Here is a 12,491-nt window from a genome sequence, read left to right as displayed (position 1 = left end):
GAGAGAGAAAAAAATAGACTGAGACAGAAGGGAAGAGAATAAACATTTGTGTGTGTGTGTGTGTGTGTGTGTGTGTGTGTGTGTGTGTGTGTGTGTGTGTGTGTGTGTGTGTGTGTGTGTGTGTGTGTGTGTGTGTGTGTGTGTGTGTGTGTGTGTGTGTGTGTGTGTGTGTGTGTGTGTTTGAGGGGTGTATCAGGGAGTCAGCAATGGGCAATGACAATATTCAATGTTTATCAGCGCAGTTCAGAAACAAATGCTCTGTTATCAATCACATGAGAGGGCCGCTACCGGATGGTTTGTGCTGTGAATTATTTTAGTATACCGTTAGTATATAGTTATATACTCTATTACTATATACTACAATTATATAGTACTATAGTCTAGAACGGTACCAGTTGAGTAATAACAGTAGAGTGTGTCGTTTGGAATTCGGCCATGCAGGTCAACATCTTTCATACAAAACCGAATGTGCATTTTGAAACAGTGTTTTCATTATCCAAAGAGTCCCATAAGTCTTGTGACAGGATGCGTATTACTTTAGTAGAAGTGGAGCATGCTGACCATCAGAGACCTGATGCCTAATCGCTTTAATCCCTTAAGGAGATCAAATCCACAATCAAATTGTTATTGGAAAGCATGTTCCAGACAGATGTAGGACGTGTGTGTGTGTCTCTGATCCCGAAGGAGAACATTGCAACAACCATCATCGTGAAAGTTGACTCCTCACGTAGGCCCATTCAACGTGTTCATACTTGGTCATTCATTTGTCTCAGGAGAAGTTGCATGGAAAGATATCATTTAGGTAATATGCGCAGAAAGAGCAGAAATGGTCGTAGTGAAGAAAACATTTCCGAGACTCAAATTCTGCGCTTCCGTCTGTGTGTTTCCATGTGAGGCCTCCTGCTCTGGATTAGCCACAGCCTAGTCACCAATCATCACTCAATGGGAAGAAATCAGCACTCTCACAGCAGCTGTGAAAACCGATCCTCTATGGACGACGTCCGCGCCGTACGAGGGCGCCGTCAGACCCTGGCTGGCCGTCGGTGAAGCGATCAGGGTTCCAACACGTCCCGCCTGTTGCATTCACTCACATCATCTCATGTCCACAAAGGTACGAGCACACTTTGGGCCTCAAAAGCAAAGCCACACAAAGCGCAACCCAACCTTCGCCCCTTCCTCTTTCAATTAAGGGTGTCTTTAATTACCCGCTTAATCCGAGCCCCTCACTGTGGCACCGGCACGAGGAAACACTCCGCCAAACCAATAAGTATAAACACATTAGAGTAGCGAACACAGGAACACAAAACAGCAAACATTAAAGAGAGCAAACAAAGCAACGCACAAAAACAGCAACACACCCCGTGGCTCCAAAACACTCACATAGCAAGCGGCGCTTTTCATAGAGGTAGTAAACGAGAGATTGTGAAAAGGCTGTACCTTTGCTTTTAGCTAGAAGAGCGGCAGGTAGGAGAGAGAAGAAGAGACGTCCACGGAAGAGAAGGGGAGGCAGGGGAAAAGACATAGTGTCAGTGTGCTGAACGCAAAGCAACACCAATGTATAGGAATACATATTGTAGTTTGTACATGAATGCACAATTGCAGCATGCAGTGCAACTCTAACACATACAACCACCACATTTCAAAACAGTATCACGGCACACAACGGAAGCCCCTAGAGGCTTATCTAGGTTTATCTCGTTTGAATGACAACTTATTATCTCCTGCAAAACCACTTATCTCATTTGAACGAGATTAAAGACTCCTGAAATTCGGTTTTGTCCTATTGCCTAGGGGGGCTTCTGTATCAAACAAAAGATGGTGCAAAATGATATAACAATATTTTAAAAAAGAAAAAGAAAGCAGTATTGTTGGCACAACAAAATATGTTTTTAAAACCACGTCTTCAATGTTGTCATTAACAGTGGAATAACCAAACCAACCTCATCATGGAGGTACAGATGGACACAGAGGCATGCGTTCTCTGTGCACATCACTACTCAGAACACACAACGCATCGACAGACTAAACTGCATGCATTGTCTTGGGGAGAAGGCGAAGGGAGAGAGAGTTCAAGAGGCATACCTTGTTCGGCTATCATATGCGCGAGGCCTTGAGGGAGAAGGAGGGAGGGCGGGGAAAGAAGGACAGAAGAGAGAGAGCACTTCAGAAACCCAAAGATATACCAATACTCTCTGGTATTGAGGTGACCCATCTTTTCCCAGGGGGGTTAGGAAAGGATGGCACCGGAGAACACACTGACAGGTTACAAAGCTTTGCCGCCGTGGCCCCCGTGGCGGAAAGCTTCACCAGGAAAAAATAATACACTCTTCTTGGGTGTTAGGGGGCATCCACATTTTCCAGGACCCTACGTGCCACTTACTTAGGTAACTTACTCACTTACATTTACCAAAGTTAAATTAATCTTCTAAGCCAGTCTGCAAGGGTGGGCTAACATAAAGGGCCAATGCAAGGTAAATTTTTTTTTTTGATTTCTTATAACAAGAATCAAGTCCTACAGTGTTTTTATAGTTTGTAGTTTGATCACAGTAAGCTGTGCACAATAAGCGAAACCACAGCAGATCCTAATGGATTCCCCTACCATCTTGGTGCTGGTAGAGCTCCAAATATACAAGATATATAGTCCGATGTTTGTGAAACAGTCGGTAGTCTACGGATATATCAATACATACTGGGACACCAACATTTAGGGGATCCGACCAGCCTTGACTTTGTCTTTAATTTAGTAATATAAAAGAGAATAAAAGCTATCAGAACTCATGGTCCCCATGCTAATCTTTATGGGAGCAGAGATTCTACTGACTGAAGAGGCAGATGCTGCAGCAGTGGAGCACAGTGTGAAGAGAAGAGGACATGTTGGTTCCTCACATTCAACTTACCTGGCATTTTGTTGTTGACCCCTGGAAAGGATGAAGGCGAGACAGCAAGGATAGGAAAACAAAAAGAGGAGAACGCATTAGAAAACACTCTTGTCACTTGCATGTTGGAGGCATCATGCAACAATAGAACGCGCTCTGTATTCATGCAGAGGGCCGGCGTGGGGCTCGACCATGTGACACTACGGGCTGCGGATAGTTTGTCTGAGTACAACTCAATCCGAACCGAGGAAGAGGAGGGGAGGGGCAGAGAGGGAGATGGAGAGAGGAAGATCCTCCACCTCAAGCTCCAAGGAGTTCCCTGTGGGAGAAAATACATTTTGCAAAAATGTGCACACATACAGTTTCTGTCCATAGCGCCTGCAAACACTGATTCCTCTCATGCACACACGCACATAGACTCATAAACACAATGGCATTATCGTCCAGTTGGTAACATCTGCATCCCAACACAGGTCAAAGCCAACAGGAGGGAGGGAAGGGAGTCGGTCTTCCATGCAGATAGTAGAACTCAGAGCTATGCTAAACCAATGTGCAATAGGTGATCAATCAATTATTAATATAATACATGTTATTACGTTTTAAATGGATAGGCCGACAGGTCAGACAAGGTCTGAAGTCTTTCAGAATTACATTACATGTTTTAATGTTTTCGGTTGTTGTTTGAAGTTGTTTGGTCAAAAAATTATCTTGGGGTCCTTGCTACCCTTCCCCGACAAAGCATTTAGCATATTAGCTCATGTTGTCTTTGAATCCACACAGATGATAACAGTTGGCCGCTCGGGTTAGATCGCATGCGGCTGACAGCGGACGGGAAAATGAAGTTTAAGCTAATTGAGTTGTGATCCATTAAATGTTCATTGCGGGCGGGAAATTGGGCACGTATTGGGTATTAACGTGAGCTCAAGCAGATGGCAGTCAATCGGATATGCATTAGCTATTAATTCAGTTTTGACGAGCACTTGTGTCCGATGTCCCTCTAACATGGAACGAGTCTGTGACACGGCCGTAGGGGGGAGTGAGTAGATCACGGGCTTGTGTATGTGTGGGTGTTTGTGTGTTTGTAATTGCCGATTGACACACACACACACACGCACACATGCCAACACACACTTAATCTCCTCTAATCTCTTCTGCGAGCGGGGGGGTCGTCTTGCGTTTGAGTGTCAAGTTGAAACGCGACGGAAATCTAAAATAAATCAACTGCCTCACGCAGTTCCCAAGGGCCCGAGGTTTAGGGGATCTGTCAGTCTGCTCGGGTGGACATAAGGACGGGGCTGTGGCTACGAGGGGGGGGCTGGGGGGCCAGATTGGCAGGGGGCGGGGGGTCCGAGGCCGGCATGTGTTTGTGTTTGCAGTGCGGGTGTGTCCCAGCCCTGCAGTAGACGGGGCCAACAGGGACAGCCTTCCACTGAGGGATCCACGGCGGTTAAGATGCATCCCTGACGGAGGTGGGACTTTAAGAGCAGCTGACGGTGTTCCGGATGCTGTCATCACGCGTGTCTTCACACGGTCACGACTGAGTGCTGTTATGGCGCCTCGTATACTCAGAGACACTACAGAGATCCTAGTAGGAGCACAGGCCCCTAGGGGCCCTCACCACGGCCCTACGACCAGGGGCCTCTAGGGGCCCTACGACCAGGGGCCTCTAGGGGCCCTCACCACGGCCCTACGACCAGGGGCCTCTAGGGGCCCTACGACCAGGGGCCTCTAGGGGCCCTCACCACGGCCCTACGACCAGGGGCCTCTAGGGGCCCTACGACCAGGGGCCTCTAGGAGCCCTCACCACGGCCCTACGACCAGGGGCCTCTAGGGGCCCTACGACCAGGGGCCTCTAGGGGCCCTACGACCAGGGCCCTACGACCAGGGGCCTCTAGGGGCCCTCACCACGGCCCTACGACCAGGGGCCTCTAGGGGCCCTACGACCAGGGGCCTCTAGGGGCCCTCACCACGGCCCTACGACCAGGGGCCTCTAGGGGCCCTCACCACGGCCCTACGACCAGGGGCCTCTAGGGGCCCTACGACCAGGGGCCTCTAGGGGCCCTACGACCAGGGGCCTCTAGGGGCCCTCACCACGGCCCTACGACCAGGGGCCTCTAGGGGCCCTACGACCAGGGGCCTCTAGGGGCCCTACGACCAGGGCCCTCCACTCTAGTGTAAATAAACAAACACACGGCCCGATCTAGACGGTCTAGACTAGAGTGTGTGTGTGTTTCTCTGGGAAAACTCCCCCCAACGGATCAATAGGGGGTCCCCCCCCCCACTGGGAGGGGCGTGCAGGACGGGGCCGGTATGTCTGCCAGGGGACAGTATATGTGCAGTGGATTACTCACTTAAAGGGGTCCTTTAAGGGGACGTAGGGCGACCGCCGCGCAGAGAGCAGGGGAGAGATTTCCGCGGTTAATGTAATCGATTGCATTCTGTTGATGCAATCGGGGTGAAAGGTGAACCTGTGTGCGCTGTGGACACGCTAACCCTAGCTTCACGCCGCGACACATGGAGTCATTAACGCTTTGGTTATTATCATCATCATTATTCACAAAGGTCAACTCAGAGCTGGGAAAGATTACAAAACCCATTTTTAGCGGCAGAGGATTTAAAAAATAGGATTTAAAATCTTATGGGTTCGTTTGTTTGTGTTTGGATGTTTAGAAGGTTGCGGCTCAATGACGGGACATGATGCATATCATTTAATGTTTTTTTATATTTCTATGTTAACATCTCTGTTTGTAATCCCGGCACCGTAGAATACCAAGGTGTCCCTCCATGAGTCTCCAGACCTTAATGAAGAACACAGGAAGTGAGAATAATGACCAGAGGTCGCCCCAGTGACCGTAATCCTCCTGAACGGTTGCTGTCCAAAGCGCAGGGCTCTCACGGGGTGGGCCTGCTCGCGCCCTGGTTGCCGTGGCGATGAGGCCAAAGGAGGAGCAGTGTGGGTTTGCTGTGGTGGTGGAGGACGGGTGGAGCCAGACACCGGCCACGGGTGGAGCCAGCTGGCTGACACCGGCCACCGTGATACGGGTCAACCGGCGGCCTGGTGGAGCGATGGCTGCAGCCAACTGCACTCTGCTCCACCTAGCTCTCCACCCCTCCGACCAGCCCTCCACCCCTCCACTCTGCCCCACCCCTCCACAGAGCTCCACCCCCCTCCAGAGCTCCACCCACGAGGGCGCTACAGCAGAGCGCTGGGCGCTAGGCTGGCCGTCCGAACACGGCTAGCTACCAGACGGTTAGCTAACAGAAAGTTAGCTGGCCATGGTCAGCTAACCTTCTGTTAGCTAACCTTCTGTTAGCTACCAGACGGTTAGCTAACAGAAGGTTAGCTAACCTTCTGTTAGCTAACAGAAGGTTAGCTGGCCATGGTCAGACGGGAGCTGGCTCGTCACCTCAAACCCATTTAAACATTAAGGTTAAGGAACGAAGGCCGTTGTCTGGGAGTCAATGTGGAGATTACTGACTGTCCGCTACACCCAGGGTACTGGGGCTTCGACTCCTCGACTCCAGAGGAAACATCGTCAACCCCAAGCTGAAGGCTCGGGGGGGGGGGGGGGTGATAGTGGAACAAGTGCAGTAATGTACGCATTTTAAGAACTGACCAATGGAAAGCACCAACACAACAAGGTCAGAGCTGGTGTCTGCAGGGCCTCAACGAGGAGCTACGTTTTTAGTTTCTATTTTTAAATCCACTTTAGTCAAACTTGTAGAGGCCATGGTGGATTTATTCCCTGGGTAAGTGGGCCTGCTTGAGGAGTTGAATACACAAATGGATTGTCATTTAAATGTTGTGCACTGACCGTGTGAGCAGCAAGAGGTACAACCCATCTCAACACACTGATCCATTGATGCCGGGTCAGAGCCTTGCATCGCATCGTGTGAGCCTGAGGTGTGTTAACCAATGCTTTATCATCTTGGTGGTCAGGTGAGTGTGCAGTGAATCCTGCCCGGACTCGTCCTCGGTTTGTCCCCAGGGAGGGGAGTCCTAATCCGGGTTAGTTTTACCAAGGGTCCCCTGCGTTTAGGTAATCCATTCTACTTATCAAAAGAAGGCAACGATGGTGGTTCCCCCTCTACTGTTGACTTAATTAATCATTGATTAAAGGAGAGCAAGAGTTCACAATCTTGTTCGCCCTGATCTAAATGAGATGCTGATTAACTGGCTGAGATGCGGACCCAGCCGGGCCTGGCCGCCCTCAGCGCGCTGCTCTCTCTGGAGCTACACGCGGCCCTTTAGCATGTTGAGCATCATGGGAAGCTCATCAGTGGCTAGCACTGAGTCACACTTAAAAGACCAATCCTTTACTATGTTGACATGTGCCTACATTATTAGAAACTGTTGTATAAGTATATATATTATATATAATTCAGTATATTGTGCTGTTTTTTTAAAGAGATTTTCCTGATATTTTAAATGATGAATGGTGAAGACAGACAATTTAGATGTTTCATATCCAGAGATTATAGAACCATTATTGCTTATCTTAACATTTTAATAACTACGTAGCTAATAATTGATATAGTACGTCAGATATGTTTAATGTATGCAATTTTAACACTTATCTTTAACCTCTAAAAATTAATTGCATTGTAGATTGACAAAAAGTACCCCATCCATCCCTTATCACAATAGATCCAACATACACTTTTTGGAAATCCTCACTATTATGGTATTTTAATGTGAAATGCAGACGGTTCTTTCTTGAAGCAATACTCCTCCATCGACTTATTAGTCCACATTCAACTGACACATAGAGCATGCTTCAACCGAAACGTAACCAATATTTTTTATATTTTGACTTTGTGCACACTTATTGTCTCCGTCAGTCTACTCCCTAAAGCAACGCATTTCATTATAGCCCCAACATTTAAGATATAATATGGAAGACGTAGGCCTACACCATGACTATCCTTTTTGCATTTTGGTGCATTCCTATAGTAAGGATTCTCTCTCCTTCTCCGTGTATTTGTATCTCTCTCCGTTAACGAGGAGCTCTGGTCATCCAACGCTGAATAGTGTCCAGCCTCATTACGCACGGTTATTTATCCCGGGCTGTTTTTAGCTCCCTGCCTCCACGGCTCTTATCTGCGCAGCGCAGCGGGCCCACAGGCCGGGAGGAGCGGGAGGGGGGAGGCGGGAGCAGACATAAGTCAAACGGGAAGAAGACGGTGCTCCTGTCGAGGAGGCTGTAAATCAAGTGCAGGGAAAACCACCGCGCCGGTCGACCAGCAGCACATCACGGAGCGCTTTGTGCCCCAGCACCAGCCGGGGAGAGCTCCCTGTTCAGGTGCGAGTCCGTTGGGCGGGCCTGGGTGGATCAGCCATAGATTAGTGAGTTCATAGATTAGGGGGAGTTGGAGGTGGTGGTCGTGGTGATATTGGTGGCTGTTGAAGCATGGGTGAGTTTACAGTTTACTGTAAACCACACATAAAATGCAAGTCGACTGGCACACATCATAGAAACGTTTATAATATATAATAGATAGATTAATTATTTTCATGTGTTTTTCCATCGCATTCATCGTGCCATTTGCTTTGTCGTCATAAACCCATCGTCCACAGAGGATTATACAGGGTGCATGCTAGCTACCTTTCTAAATTGTATCTGCATGGAAAGACAACCACAGGAAGGGGGGGGGGGGGGGGGCTGGACACGCGAAAAGCAGAAGCTCAACCTCAGCCGGTGGAACATCATTTAACATAGAGTCATCAGAAAGGAAGCAGAACGAAAAAATTAAAAAAGGGACACCCACCCCATCCCTCCCCCACCCCTCCCCCATCAAAGCAGAGGAGCACTTTGAAACAGTCCACGTTTAGACAATGTAATCTGCACTTGCAGATTGGCATCCTTTCACCGGTCCACACCAGATCTGCTGTCGTGCCCAACCGGATGCAAACGACGCACAGTTTAGAGTGCCAAGGCTAACCCTAACCCTAACCCTAACCGTAACAGTTTAGAGATTCAGGGTAAGCCAACTCCTGATTCATCATAACGGGTTAAAATGGACAAGCCCAAAGATGAATCGCTGATCAAACTACAGACTACAGTATTCCTTCCCTGCCTGTGCGGCCTCATCCACTTTACAGAATGTGTGTCATAGCTAATTACACAATATCCCAGGAGGGAGGATCAAGGTTTAATCTGAATTTGTCCTCATCTATGCATTTGTAAATTAACATGCAGGTTTGGGAACAGCCTCCCTTTACTAAAACATTATCAAATAAATGGAAATCAAAGTTGGTGAATATCCAGTACGTTAAAGGCATTTTTTTAATTCCTCTTTGGGGAGAAAATGAATAGGGGGGGAGATAGCAAAAGTTATTTAAAAAAATAAAATAGAAATCAATTTTGGTCCATGCCGGAACCAGCTGTATTGTGATTGAATCAAAGCTGGAGCCTCCGCAGCACAAAAGGATGTGATTTGAACACCTGCCATCTTATGATTGGGTGAAGAAAAATGGGCTCAGAAAGCCCCCCCCTCTGTAGGCGTCCTTATCAGCGCCTGCAGGACCGACGCCATTAACCTGCCCCCCCCCCCCCCCCCCAGCCGACACTGCTGAGATTAGCTGTTTGATTCTTTACAGCCCAGAGTCTGTCGGCTCCACGTCTACAAGTAGACCTTCATCACGGGCACACAGGGAGTATAATTCCACTATAACGTATCGCTATGACGACCAAGGAGACTTTCAAAGTCAAACCGTTTCAGAGACCCAGAAACCAGCAGCAGGAAACACTTCCTGGACTAAAAGCATCTGGAGACATTTTCTAAATGCATTACAGCGGTTTTCTCTCCTCAAAATGTTAAACATCATTCCTTTAAGACGATGCTTCCTGTGAAATGATATTAGCGAATCACACGTCGCCCAGGGGATGGGCGGTCTCAGTGATAATGCTGAGAGTCCTTAAAATAAGGTAAACCAATGGGACTGGCGGTCTCAGTGATCATGATCACCTAAGGGAGGGTAACCCAATGGGACTGGCGGTCTCAGTGGTAATGATCACTTAAGGGAGGGTAACCCAATGGGACGGTCTCAGTGATAATGATCACTTAAGGGAAGGTAACCCAATGGGCAGTCTCAGTGGTAATGATCACTTAAGGGGGGGTAACCCAATGGGACTGGCGGTCTCAGTGGTAATGATCACTTAAGGGGGGGTAACCCAATGGGACTGGCGGTCTCAGTGGTAATGATCACTTAAGGGGGGGTAACCCAATGGGACTGGCGGTCTCAGTGGTAATGATCACTTAAGGGGGGGTAACCCAATGGGACGGTCTCAGTGGTAATGCCCACTTAAGGGGGGGTAACCCAATGGGCGGTCTCAGTGGTAACGCTCACTTTAGGGGGGGTAACCCAATGGGACTGGCGGTCTCAGTGGTAATGATCACTTTAGGGGGGGTAACCCAATGGGACTGGCGGTCTCAGTGGTAACGCCCACTTTAGGGGGGTAACCCAATGGGACTGGCGGTCTCAGTGGTAATGCCCACTTAAGGGGGGGTAACCCAATGGGACTGGCGGTCTCAGTGGTAACGCTCACTTTAGGGGGGGTAACCCAATGGGACTGGCGGTCTCAGTGATAACACCCACTTTAAGGGGGTAACCCAATGGGACTGGCGGTCTCAGTGGTAACGCCCACTTTAGGGGGGTAACCCGTACCTTCGTTGCAGAAGCGGCCCTTGTACTCGGTCTTGGAGCAGTCGCAGTAGGGCTCCCGGTCCACCACCAGGCAGCTGCCCCCGTTCTCACAGCGGTTCACCGTGCAGCGGCCCTCCGACTCCAGCGCCACCCGCAGGCTGCCCAGCAGCACGGGCTCCGAGCTGCCGTACTTCAGGTCGGCGACCGCCCCGCGGAAGGGCGCGGCGTCGCGGACGGTGGGCAGCGTGAGGGCCTCGGGGCGGATGTCCTGGGGCACGCCTCCCAGGAACAGGTCGCTGACGATCTTCATATACTGCCGCTGGGGCCGCACCTCGTCCGCCTTGGCCTGGCCGTCCAGCACCAGCGCCGTGCGCAGGTTGAGCCGGCTCAGCGCGGCCAGGTGCCAGCGGCCGTCGTCCACGCGCCGGTCCGACACCACCGCCGTCTCGGCGCAGTCGATGCTGAAGCGCAGCCGCAGCCGTCCCTCCGCCACCGCCAGCTGCAGGTAGTCGCAGTAGCCGCCGTCGTCGAAGTAGAGCAGCAGCGCCTCCGAGGCGCCGGTCTTGAAGCGCAGGCTGAGGTCGCCGCGCGTGCTGGCGTCCCAGCGGAGGTAGCGCGCCCACTGGCCCGAGGTGCCCAGGAACTCCAGGCCCGAGGCCGCGCCGAGCAAGGCGCCCAGGACGGTCTGCAGCCTCAGACAAAACGCCAGGACGTCCATGTTGTGGCGAGGGATGGCGGAGCAGAGCGTATTCCCACTAGGTCTGTTAGCATGGAACTCTGGTCACTGAAGTCGGGTCAAATTAGATCCCGTTTGTGAAGTTACTATCCAAAGATATATCCAAAAGTATGTCCACAGAGATATATATATATATATTTATATACACACTTAGTGTAATTTATTTAAAAAAAAATAGGTATTTATTCAGTGGGACGGGGGGGAGAACAGTCTTTGTCGTTAACAGTCTTAAGGCCATTCACAGGAGCAGAGGGCCCAGGCGGGTTGGGGCCAACGGAGGCTTGAGGGAATGTGTTGAGAAAGGGAAGGGCAGAGGAAAGGAGAGGCCGGGAGAGAGAGGAACAGAACGGAGGGCTCCTGTCCAGGTTGGGCTCTAAAGCAGATTGAGACTCATGGTGCAAGGTCTGATGAGGAGGACTCCGCTGGCTCTCTGGGGAGCGGTCTCCTTCATGTTGTCACCTGGGGACTGGGCTTCATGGGGGTTCTTCTGGCCTCCATCCGTTCCATTACTGTCAGAGACGGGACGAGGAGAAAGGGGTTATCTCATTGCATTGTCGTTTGCATTGATTTTACATCACGTCATGAATCCCATATTGGGAGCGTTCCTGGTGCACATTGACCGGGAGGCTCTCAGGGCTGATTGTGACCAGAGGGTAGCTCCATGCACAGGAAGATATATTCATGAATCACACCCCTGTGACTCAGATTATCATACGTTTGTCGTCGACCGTTGTATGTTGATGAATAGTTCAAATATTTAATGTTGGAAATATTGCTGAGCAGCTGTCAAGAAAAGTGCCGTACACCTTGTCAATCAAAATGGAAAGCCAGATTGTATTACCAAATATACATTTGAATATATGCGAGTGTTTTTTTGGTCATTGTTATGCGCAGATAAGGCAAATTGTAGCTGGACACCCAACTTAATTAAGAGTCGCGCTGATTTTCCTCTCTTTTTCCCCCCCGTTTCTCCCCTCAGTAAAAGGTTGTTTAGAGCTATCAGTCATCTGCTAGGAAAATTAGTCTCATTATTCTCATGGCAGCGCATGACTATCAATCAGCCAGGCTCAGACCGCCTTTATCTGATGGCCAGGGTGAATGTTCTGCTTTCTGCTGAATACACATTACTGAGGGACTGAGAGAGAGAGAGAGAGAGAGAGAGAGAGAGAGAGAGAGAGAGAGAGAGAGAGAGAGAGAGAGAGAGAGAGAGAGAGAGAGAGAGAGAGAGAGA

General features: G+C 49.8%; 1 protein-coding gene across 1 annotated transcript in view; it reads right to left on the bottom strand.

The window, feature by feature from the left end:
• Window positions 1-12,491, bottom strand: part of nrxn3a (neurexin 3a) — a 134,914-nt gene that overhangs the window by 115,345 nt on the left and 7,078 nt on the right. Inside the window, exons 2-4 of the mRNA XM_060051285.1 lie at window positions 10,546-11,769; window positions 2,898-2,918; window positions 2,083-2,109 (exon numbers count right to left, since the gene is read on the bottom strand). Coding sequence (XP_059907268.1) covers window positions 2,083-2,109; window positions 2,898-2,918; window positions 10,546-11,242 — 745 coding nt within the window. The 5' untranslated portion in view covers window positions 11,243-11,769. The remainder of the gene's footprint in view (window positions 1-2,082; window positions 2,110-2,897; window positions 2,919-10,545; window positions 11,770-12,491) is intronic.

The sequence above is a fragment of the Gadus macrocephalus genome, chromosome 5 (assembly GCF_031168955.1).
Source record: "Gadus macrocephalus chromosome 5, ASM3116895v1".
Classification (NCBI taxonomy): Eukaryota; Metazoa; Chordata; class Actinopteri; order Gadiformes; family Gadidae; genus Gadus; species Gadus macrocephalus.
This window is presented reverse-complemented; position numbering and strand designations above follow the sequence as displayed.